The following is a 22,816-nucleotide window of genomic DNA, read 5'->3' as shown; positions in this document are numbered from 1 at the left end:
TAAATCTGTGTCCCCTAGTCCTTGTACCATCAACTAGTGGGAACAGCCTTTACCTGTCTCGCCTATCTAAACCAGTCATAATTTTGTACACCTCTATCAAATCACCCCTCAACTCCCTTTGCTCTAATGGAAACAAATCCAGCTTCTCCAACCTGTCCTTGTAGCTAAGATCCCCCATCCTCGGAACCATTCTGGTAAATCTCCTCTGCACCCTCTCAAGGGCCTTCACATCCTTCCTAAAGTGTGACCAGAACTGGACGCAATACTCCAGTTGTGGCCTAACCAGCGCTTTATAAAGGTTCAGTATAACTTCTCTACTTTTGTACTCAATACCTCTATTTATGAAGCCCAAGATCCCATATGCTTTGCTAGCCACTCTCTCAATATGTCCTGCCACCTTCAGGGACCTATGCACATTAACTCCCAGGTCCCTCTGTCCCTGCACACTCTTAATGGCAGTTTTAAAGTGTATATTGTCTCTCCCTGTTCCTTCTGCCAAAATGCATCACCTCACACTTCTCTGTATTAAATTCCATCTGCCACTTGTCTTCCCAGTCTGCCAGCCTTTCTAAGTCCTGTTGCAGTCGATTGATATCATCAGTTTGCCACACCTCCAAGTTTGGTGTCATCTGCAAATTTAGAAATTCTACTCTGTATTCCAATATCCTGGTCATTTATATACATCAAAAAAAGCAGTGGCCCCAGCACTGGCCCTTGGGGAACACCACTGTCTCCCATCTTCCAGTCTGAAAAATAGCCATTTACCACAAATCGTTGTTTTCTGTCCTTAAGCCAATTCCTTATCCAAACAGCCACTGACCCACCTATTCCATGAGTCTCAATTTTGTTTACCAGCCTTATATGTGGTACTTCGTCAAACGCCTTCCTAAAATCCATGTAGACAACATCCATTGCATTCCCTTCATCAATCCTCTGTTATTTCATCAAAAAATTCAATTAGATTAGTCAAACACAACCTGCCTTTTACAAACCAGTGTTGGCTCTCATTAATTCGCTTAAACCTCTCCAAATGCCCATTAATTTTTTCCTTGATTATTGTTTCTAAAACTTTACCCACCACTGATGTTAAACTGACTGGCCTGTAGTTACTAGGATTGTCCTTACATCCTTTCCTGAACAATGGTGTCACATTTGCCACTTTCCAATCCTCAGGCACCTCCCCCACATCTAGGGAAGATTGGAACGTAATGGCAAGCCCTTCCGCTATCTCCTCCCCCAATTCCCTTAGGAACGTGGGATGCAAGCCATCTGCACCAGGTGACTTGTCTACTCCAAGCATAGCCAGCCTTTCTAGTGCATCCTGTCTATCAATTGTCACCCCTTCCATTGCTTCTACCATTTCCACTTCTACCGATATTTTGTCAGCATCCACCTCCTTCGTAAACACAGATACAAAGTACTCATTGAGTATTCTAGCCTTGTCCTGTGCCTCTAAGCATATATCACCTTCTTTGTCTCCAATAGGCCCCACCCCACCTCTTACTACCCGCTTACTGTTTACACACCGGTAGAAGATTTTTGGGTTCCCTTTTATGTTAACTGCCATTCTACTCTCATATTCTCTCTTTGCCAATCTTATTTTCATCTTCACATCTAGGGTTGCAAAGGGGTGGAAAGTTCCCGGTAAATTTCCGGAAATTTTCCACGGGAAGTTTAGCTTGGGAATTTTGCCCAAAAAAGCACATGCTAGCAGAATATCGTTTTTTTTGTATTTCATTTTTTTCCCCCACAGGTCCTCTTTAAAATTACTAACAGAGATGGAATCTTAATTATTAAGGAATTTCTTAATCAATATATGTTTATCTTCTTACTTGGCTTGTTTTAATAATTACAAGTTTTGTGTGTGACTGTGAACAAATGTGTCCTGATTGGTTGGTTGAGTGGATGAGGGATTAGCTCCCTCTATTTGTAATATTTGCATATCGAATTGTGATTGGCCTGCAGGCATCTGTAAGACTGCTATAGTTTTTTTAAGATCCAGGTTAGGGGTCCTGAGGGAAGTCATTTTGTTTTCTGCTGATGTTGTGATGATGCAGTAAGTAAATCAGACTTTATACCAAATAAACCAGTTACTTGTTGAACTCTGTTGTCCTTCAATTTAAAATATACAAAATAATACACTATTGGTGATGTAGCGTTGTGTGTGTACAGGTCATGCTTCCATCACATGGAGCATCAGCAAAAATGTACTCACCCTGTTGCAATCGTGCTGATCAACCGCAGTTCGACACAGATGAATGCCCTTTATTTCTCTGCATAGAACAATGCCACGTTGTGTGGAAGCATTTTACCCCAGGCATTAAAGATGGAAAGACTGTGTACATGTGCAAACACTGTAGAAAGCCATATGTAAAGAATGCCACAAAGATGCAGCAGCATTTATCCAAATGCAACAACTTCACTCATATTACGTCTATTGGGTGCGCAGCTCATGGGCTTAACCTGCTCCTCAAGGACATCATGGGTTTGAGAGCCATGGAAGCACTGTACAAGAGAGCCAAGCAAGTTGTTAAGTATGTCAGGGGAAAACAGGTAGTTGCAGCAACCTACAACTCCAAGCAAATGACAAAGAACAAGAACACCACACTGAAGCTGCCCAACAACACTAGATGGGGTGGTGTTGTCATAATGTACAACAGCCTTCTGGAGGGGAAGGAGTCGCTGTAAGAAATGGCAATATCCCAGTCTGGGGATATGGAAACCACCATCAAGAAAATACTGCTGGATGATGTGTTTTGGGAGAGAGTGGTTAGCAGCCTTAAGCTACTCTCACCAGTAGCATCTGCAATTGCTCAGATTGAAGGAGATGATGACGCTGTCTTGTCAGATGTTCTCAGGCTTTTTACTGATTTAAAAGAACAAATCGGCATTGCCCTACCCACATCCCTGCTGCTCAAAGCAGAGGAGAAGGCAATTGTTCAATTCATACAGACGCGTCAAGAATTTTGTGTCAAGCCGATTCATGCTGCAGCATACATGCTGGACCCAAAGCATGTTGGGAGACCAATACTTTCTGGAGAACAGATCAACAGCGCTGTGATGTCTACCCTCTCACACCATCTCAATCTGGATGTGGGCAAAGTTCTGGGAAGTCTTGGCAAAGTTCGCGACCAAGCAAGGTCTTTGGAATGGGGATGGGATATGGGAATCATGCAAGCATATCAGTGCAAATACCTGGTGGAAGGGACTTTGTGCATCTGAGGCCCTGTCACCTATTGCGTCGGTGATACTCCAAATCCCACCTTCATCAGCGGCCTCTGAACGAAACTGGTCACTTTTTGGGAATACGCATACAAAGGTGCGCAACAGGCTGACTAACAGGAGAGTGGAGAAACTGGTGGCTATCCGGGCGAACCTACAACTTATTGAGCCAGATACAGAAGTGTCCACCACACAGCTAGACACTGACACAGAGGAGGAAATGGACACATCAGAGCCAGAGTCAGAGAATCAGGAGGAGCAATGAGGAGTAGAAGACTCAGAAGACTCATGAGTAGAAGGCTCAAAGGGACAAAATAAGGACAAATTACAGGCTAAATAAGCTGACGCTCTTGTTATTTTATTTTAGATGGGTCTTTTTTGTGGGGGTTCAATAAAGTTCAAAATTATAACCTAAATAAAGTTTTGAAAGTCTGTTTTTATTTGTATGGAACAGTATGTCTATTTTGACGACAAAGATAATATAAGGGTCAGAGACAAAAACCATCAGTGTGCAAAAAAACTAAATTCCCATAAATTCCCCAAAATTCCCATGGAAAGTTTCCTCTTGTAAAAATTCCCAGAATTTTGCAACCCTATTCACATCCCCTCTCAACTTATTGTATTTGGTCTAGTTCTCCCTTGAAGAATTCACCTGACATGCATCATACATCCTCTTTTTTTTGTTTCATCATCTTCTCCATCTCCCTCATCATCCAAGGAGCCCTTGCTATGGTTCCTTACCCTTGCCTCTTGTTGGGATGCAACTAGCCTGTACTTGGAACATCTCCTCCTTAAAGATCACCCATTGTTCCGTTACAGTTTTTCCCGTCAGTCTTTGGCTCCATTTTACCCTGGCTAGATCCTTTCGCATCGCATTGAAGTTAGCCCTATTCCAGTTTAGAAGTTCCAGTCTAGATTGTCCCTTGCTCCTCTCCATTGCTAATCTAAATCTTGTTATACGATGATCACTCATACCCAAGTGTTCTCCCACAGACACTTGGTCGACCTGGCCCACCTCATGCCCCAGCACCAGAACCAGCAATGCCTTCTCCCTAGTTGGGCCAAGAACATATTGGTCAAGGAAATTCTTCTGAACACATTTCAGAAATTCCTCCCCCTCCTTTCCCTTTACCCTAGCATTATCCCAACAAATATTTGGGTAATTAAAGTCGCCCAGTATCACCACTCTATAGCTCTTGCATATCCCTGCGATTTCCCTGCAGATTTGCTCCTCTACCTCCCTCTCACTATTTGGAGGCCTATAGACTACCCCCAATAGTGTGATCATACCCTTTTTGCTCCTCAACTCTAACCAAATGGATATTGTCCTTCTCCCCTCAAGAACATCCTCCCTTTCCAAAACTGGAATGTCTTCCTTAATCAGCACTGCCACCTTACCTCCCTTTTTTCCTTCCCTATCTTTTCTGAACACCTTCTATCCTTGAATATTAAGTGGCCAGTCCTCCCCGTTTTTAAGCCACGTTTCCGTTATTGCCACACAGCTAATTGTGCTTGTAGCTCACCAACCTTATTCACCTCACTTTGTGCGTTTACGTACATGCATTCAAACCCATTTTTGAATTTTTCGTAGTCTTTCTTAGTCTGCTCCTATCTAATATGGTACTACTACCGCCTCTAGTACTATCTTCTCTAGTTCTAGCCAACATACTCTTTTATGCACCTTATTCCTGTGGTGTATGTGCCTTTAAGAGCCCCCTGTGTACTGTAATGCCGGTAATGGCCACTCGGGCTATATAAGCCTGTGTAGTCTCTTGTATCTGTTAGTTCACCTCCAGACTTTGTTCAGTAAACACCTGTGAAACCAACTCCTGCATTCAGTGTCTCCATTAACACACGGATACAACAGTGGCGACGAATTGGAAATGGACTTACCTGCAATTCGGCAGCACCTCAAGGACATCGATTCCTCAGACGTCCAAAATCGAAGAAAAACAAGAAAGAAAAAAAAACAGTGGTTTCACCAGCTAGCTGAGCTGGTGGCAGGCACTGCAATAATCCTTCCTGGGCGGCGGGCTGGGGCTCCATCGGCTGGCTCTGCAGCAGGGCCGAGCAGCGAAGGCAAACACAGACAGAGGGGGGGAAGCACTCGGGAGACGGCCCTCGGTGCAAAGCAGGTCGGCGTTCGGACCAAGCAGAGGGAGGGAAAAGTCCCAGAGAGTCCGACGGGAACGAGTCTCCACCTATTAAAAATACCTATGTAAATAAAAACCACGGAGAACAGCGTTGTCAGCAGCGGCGGGAAGCGCCATTTTTTTTCTGCGGGGAAGAAAGGAAAGCGCGAGAGGCGCCATTTTTTTCAGGATGCCTAAGACTGGCAATACTACTGCTTTCGAGAGCGATATAGAGGATTGGACCACATGTGGAAAGAGTGGAGGTATATTGCACAGCAAATTAAATAGAGGATGATAAAAAGGCATCAGTACTTCTAAATCTAATGGGCGCAAGGACATACGGGCTGTTACGAAACTTAATCAGTCCAGCCAAACCGAAGGACAAGAATTTTAAGGAGATTGTTGATACCCTACAGGAGCACTTAAACCCAACACCGCTGCTGATAGCGGAACGATTCAAATTCTTCAGAAGGAATCAGCACAAGAATGAAAGTAACGCTGATTACCTCACCGAATTAAGGAAGCTGTCAAAGCACTGCCAATTCGGGGCAGGACTGGCAGATTCTCTACGAGACAAATTCGTCTGCGGTCTCCTAAGTGAAGGAACACAGAAAAGGCTACTTTCTGAGAAAGATTTGACACTGGACAAGGCTTTCAGTGTGGCTGTATCATGCGAAGCAGCCGCAAGAGGAGCTGCAGAGATACAGCAAAAGCCACAGGACTTCGGCACCCATGAAATGACACAGGGTTTCGAGAGACGTTATCGCTGCGGCAGATCCTCCCATGACCAGAGGGACTGCTGGTTCAAGGACAAAGCATGCAGGCAATGCGGAAAGATTGGACACATTGCACGTGTATGCCGATCTGGAAACAAAAAATCCACGGACAGGAAAAAAATCAATAAGGAAAAGTACAGAAAGGCACAAATGATGACGGACAGTAGCTCCGAAGACCAAAACTGCGATAGCGACTCCGGAAACAAGAGACTAAGCGGTCTCAAATTACATAATGTAATTGCCAAAGAAGATTACCAGACCATTTGGGTTACCCACACGATAGCGGGGTCCCCAGTTAAAATGGAGCTAGATGCAGGATCAGCTCTGGCCGTCATAAGTCGACGGGATTACGAGCGGCTATTTCCGCATATACCTTTGAAAGACACATCCATTATCTTGAAAACATATACGGGGCAGAAAGTATACCCCAAAGGGAAAATAAGGGTGCCTGTTGTATACAACGGCAAAGAAATACAGAAGTTGTATTTATACGTTCTGCAAGATGGTGGTCCACCGCTGTTGGGACGTGAATGGATCAGGAAGATACGTTTAGACTGGCACTCCATTCAGGCGCTGACGGTGACCAGTAAGAAAAAAAATGATGATGACGTCATACCTGAACGATTAAAAGACATCTTGGCCAACGCCAAGGAAGTGTTTCAACAGGAACTAGGAACCTTGAAAGGCGTCACCGCCTCAATAAAAGTGGAAGATGCGGCAATTCCCAAGTTTTTTAAGGCAAGGCCGGTGCCATACGCAATTCGTCCAGCAGTCGAGGCAAGGCTGGAGAATTTGGAAAAGGCAGGCGTATTATCCAAGATAGATTGGAGCGAGTGGGCAACACCCATCGTCCCGGTCATGAAGAAAACGCTGAATAATGATAAATCTGAACAACAGAGAAAAATTCGCATCTGTGGGGACTTCAAGGTGACTGTAAACCCAGTCCTTCACACGGTACAGTATCCTCTTCCTAGGATAGAAGATATTTTCGCCTCACTATCCGGAGGGAAACGTTTCACCAAAATTGACTTGGCACAGGCATATCTACAGATGGAGGTTGAAGAGGCCTCTAAAAAGTATCGATAAATACACACAAAGGCCTGTACCAGTACAATTGACTGGTTTTCCGAGTAGCAGGTTTTCGGAGTAGCATCAGCTCCAGCTATCTGGCAAAGAGCTATGGAGCAAGTCCGCCAAGGGATTCCGGGGACTCAATGCTACCTAGACGACATCCTTGTAACAGGAGAAAACGACAACGAGCACCTTGCCAATTTGGAGCAGGTGCTCACTAGGCTGAGAGAACGGGGCCTACGAGCAAATCGCCCCAAGTGCGAATTTTTCCAGAAACAAATATCATATTGTGGCCACATAATTAATGAGGAAGGGTTGCATAAGTCACCTGAAAAAATTGAAGCGGTCATAAAAGCCCCAGCACCTGAAAATGTCTCACAATTAAGGTCGTTCCTGGGATTGATAAAATACTATCATAAATTTTTACCGAACTGGTCAACTGTTCTGCACCCTCTTAACGAACTGCTAAAAACGGGAGTAATTTGGAAATGGAGCGAAGACTGTAAACGTGCCTTCCATAAATGCAAAGGCTTAATCACGTCCAAGGAAGTTTTGGCTCATTACAACCCATCACGGCCAATCAGACTGGCGTGCGATGCATCCCCTTACGGCGTAGGAGCGGTATTATCGCATAGATTCCCTGATGGCTCGGAGCGGCCGATAGCGTTTGCGTCACACTCATTGAACTCAGCTGAGCGTAACTATGCCCAGATCAACAGGGAAGCACTCGGCCTGGTATGGGGAGTGAAGAAATTCAACGATTACCTACACGGAGAAAAATTTACCTTGTTGACTGACCATCAACCCCTCGTCTCCATATTCAACCCTAAAAAGGGTGTTCCCATTATGACAGCGCAAAGGCTACAGAGGTGGTCCCTTGTCCTAGGGGCACACCAATATGACATAGAATACAAAGGATCAAAACAGCATGGAAATGCCGACGGGTTATCGCGCCTACCGTTGCCAACGGTAGAAGAGGCACCGACAGTGGAGATGTTCCACTCAACCATAGTGGAATGTCTACCAGTAACAAATTCTGCCATTGAAAAGGAAACGAGAAATGACCCGACTCTCACGAGTCTACGATTTAACCGTGAAGGGATGGCCAGCACATGAAGAACCACTGTTGCCAGCATTCTCGCAAAGAAGAGAACAGCTGTCAGTGTGCCGAGGAACCTTGATGTGTGGATCCAGAGTGGTGATTCCACCCAAACTCCAGGATAAAGTGCTAAAGGAGCTTCACGAGGGGCATCTGGGTGGAGTGAAAATGAAGAACCTAGCTAGGGCATTTGTATGGTGGCCAGGTATCGATGGAGACATCGAAGAAATGACCAAGAGCTGTCTAGGATGCCAGAAGGTCCAAAACGCCCCACCACAAGCCCCTCTACATCCATGGAAGTGGCCCTCATCTCCATGGCAAAGGGTACACATCGACTTTGCTGGTCCATTTATGGACTCAACGTTCTTAATCGCGGTTGATGCACACTCCAAGTGGCTGGAGGTAATAAAGATGTCCTCCACCACCACGGAAAAAACCATCACAGTATTAAGGACCATATTTGCCAGGAATGGGCTGCCTGAACAGATCTGTTCTGATAATGGACAGCAATTTGTGTTCGAAGAATTCAGGAAGTTCTTAAAAAACAATGGGGTTAAGCACTACACGTCCGCCCCATACCATCCCGCCACCAATGGATTGGCTGAAAGGTTTGTCCAGACCTTCAAGAAGGCCATAAAGACCATGGGTAATGAAGACATAAATCTACAGCATAAGGTAGATAACTTCTTGTTTGCGTACCGGAATGCAACACATGTGGTTACAAACCAAACTCCCGCCATGATGTTTTTCCAATAGAAGACTAAGATGCCGGCTGGATTTGATCAAGCCAATCAGAAGGGACGTAGAGAACCGGCAATTTCAAGGCATGAATGAAAGGCCAACTAGAACCTTCCAGATAGGTCAACAAGTTTTGGCCCGGGACTACCGTACCGAGAAATGGCAGCCTGGAACTGTTTGCACACGACTAGGACCGCTGATGTACACCGTGGACATTGGAGAAAGCATAATAAGGCGCCATGCTGACCAGATCATAGAGTCATCCAAAAAGGGACAACCTACACCACAACTCTATATGCCTAATGATGAAGCAGAGATACCCATAGTATCTACCTCCGATCCGGTGATACTGGAACCAGATGAACCCAACACTGGCATTCAAGCCGAATCGACCTTGCCGAAAGAACCTACTACACCACCGAGGCGTTATCCAGACCGAGTCAGGAAGCCTCCAGAGAGACTGACTTATAATTTATTAACTGCAGCAAATGTGTAGATTATTGTTCTTGTAACATGTTAATTAATGATTACTTAAAATGTTATGTACTGGTTGTCTAAAAGGGGAGGAATTGTGGTGTATGTGCCTTTAAGAGCCCCCTGTGTACTGTAATGCCGGTAATGGCCACTTGGGCTATATAAGCCTGTATAGTGTCTTGTATCTGTTAGTTCACCTCCAGACTTTGTTCAGTAAACACCTGTGAAACCAACTCCTGCATTCCGTGTCTCCATTAACACACGGATACAACAATTCCTCTTTTCTACTCCTATATGCTGGTGTCCATCCCCCTGCCAAGTTAGTTTAAACCCTCCCCAACAGCACTAACAAACCTCCCCACGAGAATCTTGGTCCCGGCTCTGTTGAGGTGTAACTTGTCCAGCTTGTACAGGTCCCACCTTCGCCAGAAATGGTCTCAATGCCTCAGGAATCCAGATTCCTCCCTCCTGCACCATCTCTCCAGCCATGCAAAGCGCTCCTTAAAACCTACGTCTTTCACCAAGCTTTTGGTCACCTTTCCTAATAACTCCTTTTGTGGCTCGGTGTCAAATTTTGTTTGCGAACACCTTTGGATATTTTACTGCAGTAAAGGCGTTCTATAAATGCAAGTTGCTGTTGTTGAAATATAGCAATATTCCACAGAAGACTGCAAGCAAGGCAACTAAAATTCTACATTATCTCATGTCATGGCTTCTTGCAATTACTAACCACCACTACACATAACGCTGCATTTTTATTCAATAAAACGCCCTTTTCTAAAAAAAGTAAAAACTCATTCAGATCATTATATAAAAAAAGACAAATCAACAAAGTGCTGGAAATATTTTAAATGCTCAGTAATTTCCATGGTTGACAACTTCTTTTATTTCAAACAAATCTTATTGATTCAGTGAATTTATCCAGTGAGTAGCAGAACACAGAGCAGGTAGATCCCTGGTCAATAGCTCAGTCAGTAGCACACCTGCCTTGGAGACAGAAGTCCCACGACTGAGACTTGAGCAGAAAAATCTAGGCTGACACTTCAGTGCAGTACTGAGGGAGTGCTGCACTGTCAGAGGTGCCATCTTTCAGAGACGTTAAAATAAGGCCCCGTCTGCCTGCTCTCTCAGGTGGATGTAAAAGATCTCACAGCACTATTTTGAAGATCGGGGGAGTTCTCCCCGGTGCCCTGGCCAATATTTATCCCTCAACCAACATCATAGGATATACAGCACAGAAACAGGCCATTCGGCCCAACCAGTCCATGCCGGTGTTTATGCTCCACTCAAGTCGCCTCCCATCCTTCCTCATTTAACTCTCATCACTGTAACCCTCTATTCCCTTCTCCCTCATATGCTTGTCTAGCCTCCCCTTAAATGCATCTATACTATTCGCTTCAACCACTCCGTGGTAGCACGTTCCACATTCTGACCACTCTCTGGGTAAAGTTTCTTCTGAATTCCCTGTTGGATTTCTTAGTGACTGTCTTATATTAATGGCCTCTAGTTTTGCTCTTCCCCACAAGTGGAAACACTCTCTCGGTGTCTACTCTAACAAAACCGTTCACAATTTTAAAAATCTCTATTAGGTCAGCCCTCAGCCTTCTCTTTTTAAAGAGAAAGGAGACCCAGCCTTTCCTAATAGGTATAGCCTTGCATTTCTGGCATCATCCTTGTAAATCTTTTTTGCACCCTCTCCAGGTCCTCTATATCCTTTTTATAATATGGCGACTAGAATTGTACACAGTACTCCAAGTGTGGTCGAACCAAGGTTCAATACAAGTTTAGCATAACTTCTGTACTTTTCAATTCTATCCCTCTGGAGATAAACCCTAGTGCTTGGTTTGCTATTTTTATGGCCTTATTAACCTGCGCCGCTAATTTTAGTGATTTATACTCAGAAATCTCTTTGCTCTCCCACCCCATTTAGATTCTTATTTGCCAAGTAATATGTGAACTCCCTATTATTCTTACCAAAATGTAATATCTCACATTTATTGGTGTTGAAATTAATTTGCCAACATCACAAACAGATAGGGAACGGTAGCACAGTGGTAATGTCACTGGGCTAGTAATCCAGAGGCCTGGACTAATGATCCAGTAATGGTGACCATGAAACTACCAGATTGTCATAAAAACCCATCTGGTTCACTAATGTCCTTTAGGGAAGGAAATCTGCCGTCCTTACCTGGTCTGGCCTATATGTGACCCCAGACCCACAGCAATGTGGTTGACTCTTAACTGCCCTCTGAAATGTTTCTCAAACCGCTATGAAAAACAATAAAAAGAATGAAACCGGATGGACCACCCTCGCATTGGCCTCGGCACCGGCTACGGACACGGCAACGGCACACCCAGCCCAGTCCTCCTCACCAACATCTGGGGACTTGTGCCAAAATTGGGAAAGCTGTGCCAAAATTGGAAGAGCTGTCCCACAGACTCGTCAAGCAACAGCCCGACAGTCAGACACACAGAATCGTACCTTTCAGCCAGTGTCCCAAACCCACCAGCAGGACAGAACCACCAGGAGTGGCGGCACAGTGGTATACAGTCGGGAAGGAGTGGCCCTGGGAGTCCTTATTGACTCCAGACCCCATGAAGTCTCAGGTCAAGCATGGGCAAAGAAACCTCCTGCTGATTACCACCTACCGCCCTCCCTCAGCTGGAATCAGTACTCCACCACTAGGAAGAAGCACTGAGGATGTACTCTGGGTAGGGGGCTTCACTGTCCATCACCAAGAGTGGCTCGGTAGCACCACAACTGACCGATGCCATATCCAGTCGTGAATGGTGGTGGACCATTAAACAACTAACAGGAGGAGGAGGCTCCATGAATATCCCCATCCTCAATGATGGTGGAGCCCAGCACGTGAGTGCAAAAGACAAGGCTGAAGCGTTTGCCTACGTCAAAGGTCCCCACCATCACAGAAGCCAGTCTTCAGCCAATTCAATTCACTCCACGTGATAAAGACATGGCTGAGCATACTTGATACAGCAAAGGCTGTGGGCCCCGACAACATCCCAGCTATCGTGCTGAAGACTTGTGCTCCAGAACTAGCCACGCCTCTAGCCAAGCTGTTCCAGTGCAGCTACAACACTGGCATCTATCTGACAATGTGGAAATCTGCCCAGGTACGTCCGGTCCACAAAAAGGACAAATCCAAGCCGGCCAATAACCGCCCCATCAGACTAACCTTCCATCACTTTGCTGATGATTGAGAAGTCATCGAAAGTGCTATCAAGCAGCACTTAGTCACCAATAACCAGCTCACGGATGCCCAGTTTGGGTTCCACCCTCATGATAGCCTTGGTCCAAACATGGACAAAGGAGCTGAATTCCAGAGGCGAGGCGAGAGAGACGGCCCTTGACATCAAGACAGCATTTGACCAAGTAAAACTGAAGTGAATGGGAATCGAGGGAAAACTCTCTACTGGCTGGAGTCATACCTAGCACAAAGGAAGATGGTTGAAGGTCAATCATCACAGCACCAGGACATCGCTGCAGGAGTTCCTCAGGGCACTGTCCTAAGCCCAACCATCTTCAGCTGTTTCATCAATGACCTTCCCTCCAACATAAGGTCAGAAATGGGGATGTTCGCTGATGACTGCACAGTGCTCAGTGCCATTCACAACTCCTCAGATAATGAAGCAGTCCATGCCCGCTTGCAACAAGACCTGGGCGACATTCAGGCTTGGGTTGCTAGGTGGCAGGTAACATTCGCGCCACAGAAGTGCCAGGCAATGACTATCTCCAACAAGTGAGAGTCTAAGCACCTCCTCTTGACATTCAACAGTATTACCATCACTGAATCCCCCACCATCAACATCCTGGGGGTAACCATTGACCAGAAACTTAATTGGACCAGCCACACAAATACTGTGGCAACAAGAGCGAGTCAGAGGCTAGGTACTCTGCGGCGAGTGTCTCACCTCCTGACTACCCAAAGCCTTTCCACCATCTACAAGGCATAAGTAAGGAGTGTGATGGAATACTCTCCACTTGCCAGGATGAGTGCAGCTCCAACACTCAAGAAGCTCGACACCATTCAGGATAAAGCAGCCCGCTTGATTGACACTCCATCCACCACCTTCAACATTCACTCCCTCCACCACCGGCGTACCGTGGCTGCAGTGTGTACCATCTACAAGATGCACTGCAGCAACTCACCAAGGCTTCTTCGGCAGCACCTCCCAAATCCACGACCACTTCCACCTGAAAGGACAAGGGCAGCAGGCGCAGGGGAACACCGCCACCTCCAAGTTCCCCTCCAAGTCACACACCATCCTGACTTGGAAATATATCACCGATCCTTCATCGTTGCTGGGTCAAAATCCTGGGACTCCCTCCCTAACAGCACTGTGGGAGTACCTTCACCACACAGACTGTAGCGGTTCAAGGAGGCGGCTCACCACCACCTTCTTGAGGGCAATAAATGATGGCCTTGCCAGCGACGGCCACATCCCATGAAGGAATTTTAAAAAAATTATCTGGTCATTATCACTTGGCTGCTGCATTTCCTACTTTACAACAGTACTACACTTCAAAAGTACTTCTTTGACTGAAAAGCATTTTGGGACATCCGGCGTTTGTGAAAGGTACTGTATAAATACAAGTCGTTCTTTCCGACTGATTTCAGTGCGGGTAGTGTTCGGGGCACTACTTCTGGTTTAGGCAGAGCTCCCACTCCTAATCACGATGCAGCATCTCCTACTAGCATAGGTGGGTGGGCACCAGGTGAGGACAGAATCGGCTCTTTGGTCAAACAGATAGCCCACACACACGAACAGTGACGGTTTAATGTGGGTACCTGTAGAGGCATACTCCAAGAAGTTGTTGATGCCTTCAGGAGGCAAAAAACCCCACATATTTCGACCTCCAAATGACTTCACTGCAGAGCTGAAGGTTCAGACAATACTTTGATCAGCATCAATCACTGCAGAAATTCTCTCATGTGTGACTGGAACATTTCACATTACTTACACTGGCATTTCAAAAATTATACTAGTAAAAATTTATCCCTATCCTTTTCACTGCCCAAAAAGCAATTTCTCGAGAATTTCTGAACATGAACAGTGACAGATCCAGACTTCGGATGACATACATAGCAAAATTTCCAGTGACATTGCTCAAGATGCTCAAGTTAAAATCTGGAGCTTGCAACACCCTGGAGCACGAATTGACAAATCTCAAGTCAAGTTTCCACGTACATGCACTAACTAGTTCTTAGGATGAATCAGGGGTACATAGTCTCTCTTTCATCTCCCAATGACCTGTCTACAGACTGACATGAGCAGAGCTCTGGGGCCTGGTTGTGAGCTTACTTTCTCAGGAAATGGGAATGTAAAAATGATTTTTTTTTTAAAAAAAGAGAACATTTCAATGACCGGAGGAGGAAGGCTGGTTAATATTTTTCTTCATTAATAATTCATCCACTTGGATGCATCAATGCATTCCTCCTGCAAGCACCATCCCATCAAACTGTAGAATGGCTTCCTAAAATAGACCTCTCGGTATCTACACTGAGCTAGCTGCTGACACCATCCATACCAGGAGAAGCGCCACTACAGGAGGAGGATGGAAAGAACTTGCCTCTATGGAGCACCTTGCACAGCCTCAGGACGTCCCCAAGTGCTTCACAGCCAATGAAGTACTTGTGAAGTTGTGATGCAGGGAAAAGCTGCAGCCAATGTCTGCACAGCAAGATCCCACAAATGACAGTGAGATAAATGACCAATTAAACTGTTTTAGTGGTGTTGGTGGAGGGGTCAATGTGGGCCAGGACACCAGGAGAACTCCCCTACTCTTCTTCAAATATTGGTCAAGTTGCCACTCAATGATCAGGCTAAAACATTTTTTTACAAGGACGATAATGACACAGAAGCAAAAATACAAAGGAAGGTACTGATGGTACAAATACTTTAAAAAAATTATGAAGTCTCCTTATATCTGCCTAATTACAACGTTAATCCCGTCTGTTTTCCCATAAGCAGCCCGACTCCAGCCCAAATGCAATATTAGCGGTTTTTAAATAAACTCCTGTGATTTATTCATTATATATTACAGATTCTAAAAAGGTCAGATGGACATCCAGCCACATGTGTACCATCAACAGTTCTCAGCGGCTTTTATCTCAACCTTGTCCTCACCTCTGCATTGCTGCGGTGAAAATGGTCCCATTCAAAAATTAGAAATCTTTTCCAAGAGTTGAAAAAAGTCTTGTGCTAATTTATAAATTACTTTTTATTTGGTAAAATGGGGGCTGGGTATTCTACCAACCCCAGCAACTGATCAAACAAAATTAAACTCTGAATGACTCCATCCAGTGTTTACTTAACAGCAATTAGACTTGTGCGGCCTTCAACGAAGCAGAACAACATACTGTTCATCATATGGTATAATGCTGCTATCTTTAAAAACCTGCACAATCATTCCATTAATTGAGTAAAAAGGCTCCATTAGGTAGCAGGCTGCAACTCCAGGCCACACCAGTCAGTCACTGCAAGCAATTGGAGCACTACAGCTGGCAGAATGCAGTTTAGTTACCGCCCCTTCAGAGTCAAATCATCTTCACCACATTCTGGCACTGGGAGGCTCAGAAAAAGAGCAAGACCTTTTTTTCGCTTTGCAAGAGTGACTGATTCAAATCGTGGTCATTTGCAGAGCGTGCCAGGTCTTGCTATTTGTAAGCTCTGCACTTCTCTTAAGGGATGGATGGAAAATACCCGAGGAATGACAGCACCAGGAGCCAGGGAGGCACATTATTAGAGTGACTGTAAATTTGTATAAAATCAAAACAAGGTAAAGCATGAACTCAAGCTAAATTTGACCTAGGTAACAATATTTAATGGGTTATCAATTCATGCAACTACATGTACAGGCTTATTTATGTAACTGTGGTTTATATGGGGAACAAATGTATTTCTTTATCAACCTGCAGTAAGGAACACGAAGTACTTCCCCAGAACCAAACAACACTTTACACCCATCACATTTTCCAAATCCTTACATTGCCCATGTGCACCTCTTGCCAACTCCAGCTCCTTTCTGTTGTGTATGTGCCTTTAAGAGAAGAACTGATTCTATACTGCAGTACCGGCAATGACCACCCCTGTATATAAAGCCATAGCAGGCTTCTGTATTTCAGTCTTGAATTACTCCCTGTTCAGTAAAATACCTGTTTTATTGTTCTCCCGCAGTCCGTGTATTATTGAGACGCGGACTTTACACTTCCCCTTCGTCATAGCCCAGCACGATAAACCTCCGACTCATCCTGAGCAATGCCATGGGAGATCTGCTGGTGTGTGTGTATTTTTTGTTAAAAGACCTCATCTCTCTTCTTTCTTCATTTTTACATGTAGCTTTATTTGGAGACGCCTTACAGGGGCATGGGCATACCCGGTAAAAAATGGTTGGATATAAACTCCATTCCCCAAACATTCCTCTAATCATTGTGGTATTGCTTAGAATCTGCTCCAAACAAAGAAAAAGTCACAACAGGCACTTATATTGGACGAAAAAACTATTTACCAGTTCATTTGATTATCAACAATGCTCTTTCCATTTTGAACACCATGATTGAACTATTGGTCACAAATATTGATTCGTAAGCCCTAAATAAGAAGGTTGCTATACCACACAGAACGCAGCCATCGCTTCTCCCGTGATCTCCAATACTCTTCAAATCTGGGATGTCAGCATTGTAACTGGTTGCACCCCGTGCTTCATAGCTCTGTGCCATACTGCATGGATTTCATCAATCCTCATACATTTGTTAATGCAAACAAAAACATGCATTACTCTTTCGGCAGGACACTTAGAAGAAAATAGTGACGTAGTACAACTGAAGTTATGCGCCAAAACACAAGAATACCAAATAACTGTGCACACGAGACAAGAGAATGAACTAGCACTAAACTAGATTGCTCATTTTCATCTCCTTACACTTTTTTAAATTGAAAAATTGAGCTATCAGACTATTGAAAGCAATGTGAATGGTTGAAGCAAATTCAGTTGTGAGAAATCTATGGCTCTAGTCAAAGTGATTGGGTGGTAAGCAAATAAAAGGGATGGCAAATAGTGAGTGATGTAAGACAGCAAAAGGCTCAGAGGTCCAAAAGAAATCAGTTAAATTCTTCGTTGATAGAACTTCCACACTTAGCTGCCTAACACATACACTCGCAACCCAATTAATCGTGACTCCTTTGGTGTGGTCACCAGAATATATCAACTACACCCATGACCACGATGCTATCAGAACACCCAAAAACCAATAAAATTAAATCAGATTCAAAACTGAACAAAACCATTTTTTACAGAGAATGTACAGCACAGAAACAGACCATTCGGCCAACTGGTCTATGCTGGTGTTTATGCTCGATAAGAGCTTCCTCCCACCCTATCTGCAAAGCCATCTAAAAAGGTCTCTGCACAAGCATGTAGATGGTCAACTGTGATGTTTTATCAATGTTCTCCGTTAGGGCTATCCTGATTAAATTACGTCACTGATTAATACTGCAGTGGTACGTGGACCACTTTCCATACCTTGGGAGCCTACTGTCAACAAGGGCAGACATTGACGACGAAGTCCAACACCGCCTTCAGTGTGCCAGTGCAGCCTTTGGTCACCTGAGGAAGAGAGTGTTTGAAGACCAGGACCTCAAACCCGGCACTAAGCTCATGGTCTACAGAGCAGCAGCGATACCCACCCTGCTGTATGCCTCAGAGACATGGACCATGTACAGCAGGCACCTCAAAGCACTGGAGAGGTACCACCAACGCTGCCTCCGCAAGATCCTGCAAATCCACTGGCAGGATAGGCGCACCAACGTCAGTATTCTTGCTCAGGCCAACATCGAAGCTTTGACCACGCTCAATCAGCTCCGATGGACGGGCCACATCGTCTGCATGCCCGATACGAGACTCCCAAAACAAGCGCTCTACTCAGAGCTCCGGCACGGCAAGAGAGCCCCAAGTGGGCATAGGAAACGCTTCAAGGTCACCCTCAAAACCTCCTTGAAAAAGTGAAACATCCCCACCGACACCTGGGAATCCCTGGCCCAAGACCATAGAAAGTGGAGGAGAAAAATCCAGGAAGGCGCCGAACACCGAGTCTCTTCGCCGAGAGCAAGCGGAAGGAAAGCACAGGCAGCGCAAGGAGCGCACGTCAACCCAAGCACCCCACCCACCCGCCCCTTCAACCACCGTCTGCCCCACCCGTGACAGACTGTAGGTCCAGCATTGGACTCACTCAGTCACCTGAGAACTCTTTTTTAATGTGGAAGCAAGTCATCCTCGGTTCCAAGGGACTGCCTAAGGAGAGAAGAAGTGGTACGTGTTAATCATATCGAACACTTGGTAACTGTTTGCCCAGATACATGTGTTAATTAACTGCATTGCCTTTATTTTGTGTATACTTTACACACGTACTTAATGCAAAGTAAAATCGAATCATACGTGCAAAACTAGAACGCTAACACCACTTCCATCATGTCTTCCATTTTTAAATTGCTTAGAGGTGCTCCTGCACTACCAAGTGCTCCAAAACCACTTATGTTATGGTGCGATTATCAATAGGATTTTAAGTGACTAGGAGGCACCCAGACCAGAAATAGCTTTCGGTGAAGACCTTTAGCCCATTTAATCTCATACTTGCCAGGACACGGGAGAACTCCCCCGCTCTTCTTCATAAAGTACCATGGGATCTTTAACACATGGGGCCTTGGTTTAACGTCACATCCAAAAGATGGCACCTCCGACAGCACAGTACTCCCTCAGTACTGCACTGAGCTGTCAACCTGGATTATGTGCTCAATCACAGTCAAGCCCACTTCTGTATTCACTTGGCATCCACACACTTCCAGCAAGGATCTGTGGCTGCTAAGAAATGTCCATAAAACAGGGACATTGAGGGAGCAAATGGAGCCGAGCACCTCCCCCCACCAACCTGTCAGAGGTCAGTTAAGTCAGCAAACACTCACCTCTCTGCCCCAAAGATAAAACCTGGGGCCTTCATCGTTTGTGTGGCTCAGCTAGTCAAATGCTTTAACCAGCTAAGATTTCAGGGTTTCTTCATTTTGGATTTTATCAACATAGAATTAGCCACTTTTGGTGGAAGTCTAGTCCACACATCCACCACTCTACACTAGTGGAAGGAGCAACATTTTTTCCTAATCTTGCACTGAAAGCTGGTTCATGTTGTACTTTGCTCTTGGGTTCTGTACATCAGACCATTCTGGCCAAGCAGCTTATTTACATTACATTATCAATGCCACGTTCTTCCTGCTGGTTAAGCGCCTTGGGACGTTTTACTACGTTGAAGGCGTGATATAAATACAAGTGGTTGTTGTATGTCATTTTCCAAAGAGTGGGCTTTATCGACAGGAAGGCCAAAAAGCTAACTGTTCAAAGCCTTTTGGGATATAGTCTACATTATAAATAAGTATCTACAAACAGCTCTCCTTAATCATTACCACCATGAACTCTTCCTAACTCTGCCCTTGTTGTGTACCGCAATCACTCCAATTCTGAATAAAACACAATTATACTTTTATTCTTATTTTATTATATAGTATTCCTAAAAGGAAGTGAGTTAATCGTGGCTTTACCAACCCCACCTAATCAGATAACACTCTTCGCTACAAACTATCAGAAGCCTCATTATTTTCTCAGGGCTATCTATATATTTACATTATATTATATACAACCTTATACTGAAACTGAACTATAAATGTTGCATTGTCCCCAGGATTACGAGACGTCACTACATTTTTTTTTAAACTACTTGCAACTAGGCTTACACACCGTTAGGGCATTTTGCACTGTTTAATTTTTAAACAGCAAGGGGAAGGGGGAAGATTGTAAACTTTCAGAAGAACGTGCATGAACCTTAAATACTTCATAAAAAGCGATCAGCAAACTTTAGTACAGTTGCTATGCCTCGTTTTTTTTCCTCTTGCTTTTGTATAAAACATATAAACTGTACACGCGTTTGCTAAAAAATCCGCTTACCCCGTGTTTTGCAACATCTTCAGGAGGACAGTACTGTAGTGCCTAAGTACAGAACACGGCCTAGTTGGTACTGACGGTTTGAGGGGGACGAGAGGTGCTGGAGGTGGAAGTCACAAGCACTAATCAATGAATTTCAATGAAACTCCCCCTCCTCGAATGTGCCCTTTGCTCCACTTCTCTCCGCAAACATATCGCTCAACACAACTCCACCTAAAGGTCAAACTGCGTTCGTTTTTTTTGTCCGAAAGATAAATTACAAATCACAGAAATCTTAACAGGTTCATAAGTGTCGCTGGTATAGAAACTAATTTATTGCATTAAATCAGGGATTTATTTTTTTGATTCCGTTCCCACTGTCCCTTCCCACTCCACTGATTCGCGGAAATTCCAGGCTAACGTTGCATTTGGAATCTTACTACATTTTGGGACGGTCTGATTGGTCAGATGGGGCGTCAATCATCAGACTTCGCCACATTTCCGCATCGTCAGGTCGTCACGCGAGAACTCTGGGAGTTATGAACGAGGAAGGCAATTGGGGTTTGTTTCAATTCATCCAGCAAGACCCTGAAAGTTCCTCTCATTTCACCATCCAATCGTTTCTTAAACAATTCCAGGGTTTTTAGCTTCCTCGGAGTTTTAAGAGATGAAAGAACTTCCATTTATACAGTGCCTTTCAGGAAATTCCAAATCACTTTGCAACCAATTAAGTACTTTTTGAAGTGTAGTCACTGTTGTAATGTAGAGAAATGCAGCAGCCAATTTGTGCACTTCAAGGTCCCAGAAAAAGCAACGAGACAAATGACCAGATAATTTGGTGGTGTTGCTTGAGGGATAAATGTCACCTGGAGAACTCCACTGCTCTTGGAAAAGTGTGAGATCTCTTCCTTCCACCTGAGAGGGCAGGCTTTACATCTCACCCAAAAGACGGCAGCAGCATTCCCTCAGCAATGCACTGAATTGTTAGCCTTGATTTTATGCTAAAGTCCTAAAGTAGGGCTAGGACCCTTCTGACTTAGAGGTCAGTGTGCGACCACTGAGCCCAGTCTGACTCCTTTTAGTTAATTTGATCGCTCTGTGCAAAGAAGAATTTCCTGCTATCAATCCTAATTTACCAGTTTGAATCCATGATCGCTTGTCCAACACTCACTATTTAACTTAAAGTAATATTCCTTAACTATCATATACCCCTAAAATTACCTCTGAGACACCGTTCCAGGCTGGAAAGCCCAAGTCTTTCCTCATGACTCTCAGACATTTAACAGTAGGGATCAGACTTGTGGGTCTTCTTTGCACCACCTCAAGCACTTAAATGTCTCCCTTATGTTTCGGCAACCAGATCTGGACATAAAAATCAAGATGTGGCCTGACCAGAGCAGGGTACAATTTGGTCAAAACTTCCTCTGAATTGTATTCTGCTGTTTTGGCTATGTAGTTCAACATTCTATTGGCTTCGTCAATCAAAAGAAAACCTAATTTCATCCAGCAGATTGGGCTCTCTCCGCGGGAGTCCTCCCTTTATCTATTGGGGACTTGGTCTAGAGGGTGTTGCAAGGAGCAGTCCCGTCCAATAAATTTTTAAGTTGGTTCACGGACTCCCAGGCCGCCTGCCTTTTCTGCGGCCTGGAGGAGTCCGTGTTCCATGTGCATGTGGAGTGTGAGAGGTTGCAGCCCCTTCCATTATTTGAAGGGGCTGCTCCTCGATTTTTGGCTCCACGCTCCTGATCTTTGGTCACCCGGTGCAGAAGAGAGCGGGCAGATTGGAGGACCTCCTTGTAGGACTGCTCCTGGGTCTGGCCAAAGTAGCCATCAACTGGTCCAAGCAGCGGGCGGTCGAGGAGGTCGTTCAGCCTGACTCTCTTCCACAGCCACGTTCGCTCCCGCATGGCCCTGGAGATGGAGCACGCGGTGTCTGCTGGCACGCTTGAGGCCTTCCGCGACCGGTGGGCACCACAGGGACTGGAGTGCATCATCACCACCGATAATAGAATTTTAATTGAATTTGTTAAGTTTCATTTGTTGTATTTTTTGTTAAGTTACAGTTTTAGTTGATCGCACCAAAACAGCATCCAGCAGATTGTGAAGTTTCTATTCTTTAAGCAAATATGAATTAGAAATGGAAAATCACTATTTAGCTTATCATAATCTTGCAAACCTCTATCACATCATTGCTTCTTAACTCCAATGTAAAAAAAAATCGCAAGTCTCTTGTTAACTGTAATAACTCATCCCTGGTGTCATTCCAATGAATGTATGCTTCACCTAATTTCATAGCTTTGATATCTTTTCTATAATGGGG

General features: G+C 44.7%; 1 protein-coding gene across 1 annotated transcript in view; it reads right to left on the bottom strand.

The window, feature by feature from the left end:
* The window catches only part of hsdl2 (hydroxysteroid dehydrogenase like 2), a 183,658-nt gene extending 162,768 nt beyond the window's left edge, over positions 1–20,890 (bottom strand). The window contains exon 1 of the mRNA XM_085984644.1: positions 20,521–20,890. Within this exon, the coding sequence (XP_085840770.1) occupies positions 20,521–20,537 (17 nt within the window). The 5' untranslated portion in view covers positions 20,538–20,890. The remainder of the gene's footprint in view (positions 1–20,520) is intronic.
* Between the last annotated feature and the right edge of the window lie 1,926 nt (positions 20,891–22,816).

The sequence above is a fragment of the Somniosus microcephalus genome, chromosome 1, assembly GCF_052327205.1.
Source record: "Somniosus microcephalus isolate GS21.2 chromosome 1, FLI_Smic_1.0, whole genome shotgun sequence".
Taxonomy (NCBI): Eukaryota; Metazoa; Chordata; class Chondrichthyes; order Squaliformes; family Somniosidae; genus Somniosus; species Somniosus microcephalus.
This window is presented reverse-complemented; position numbering and strand designations above follow the sequence as displayed.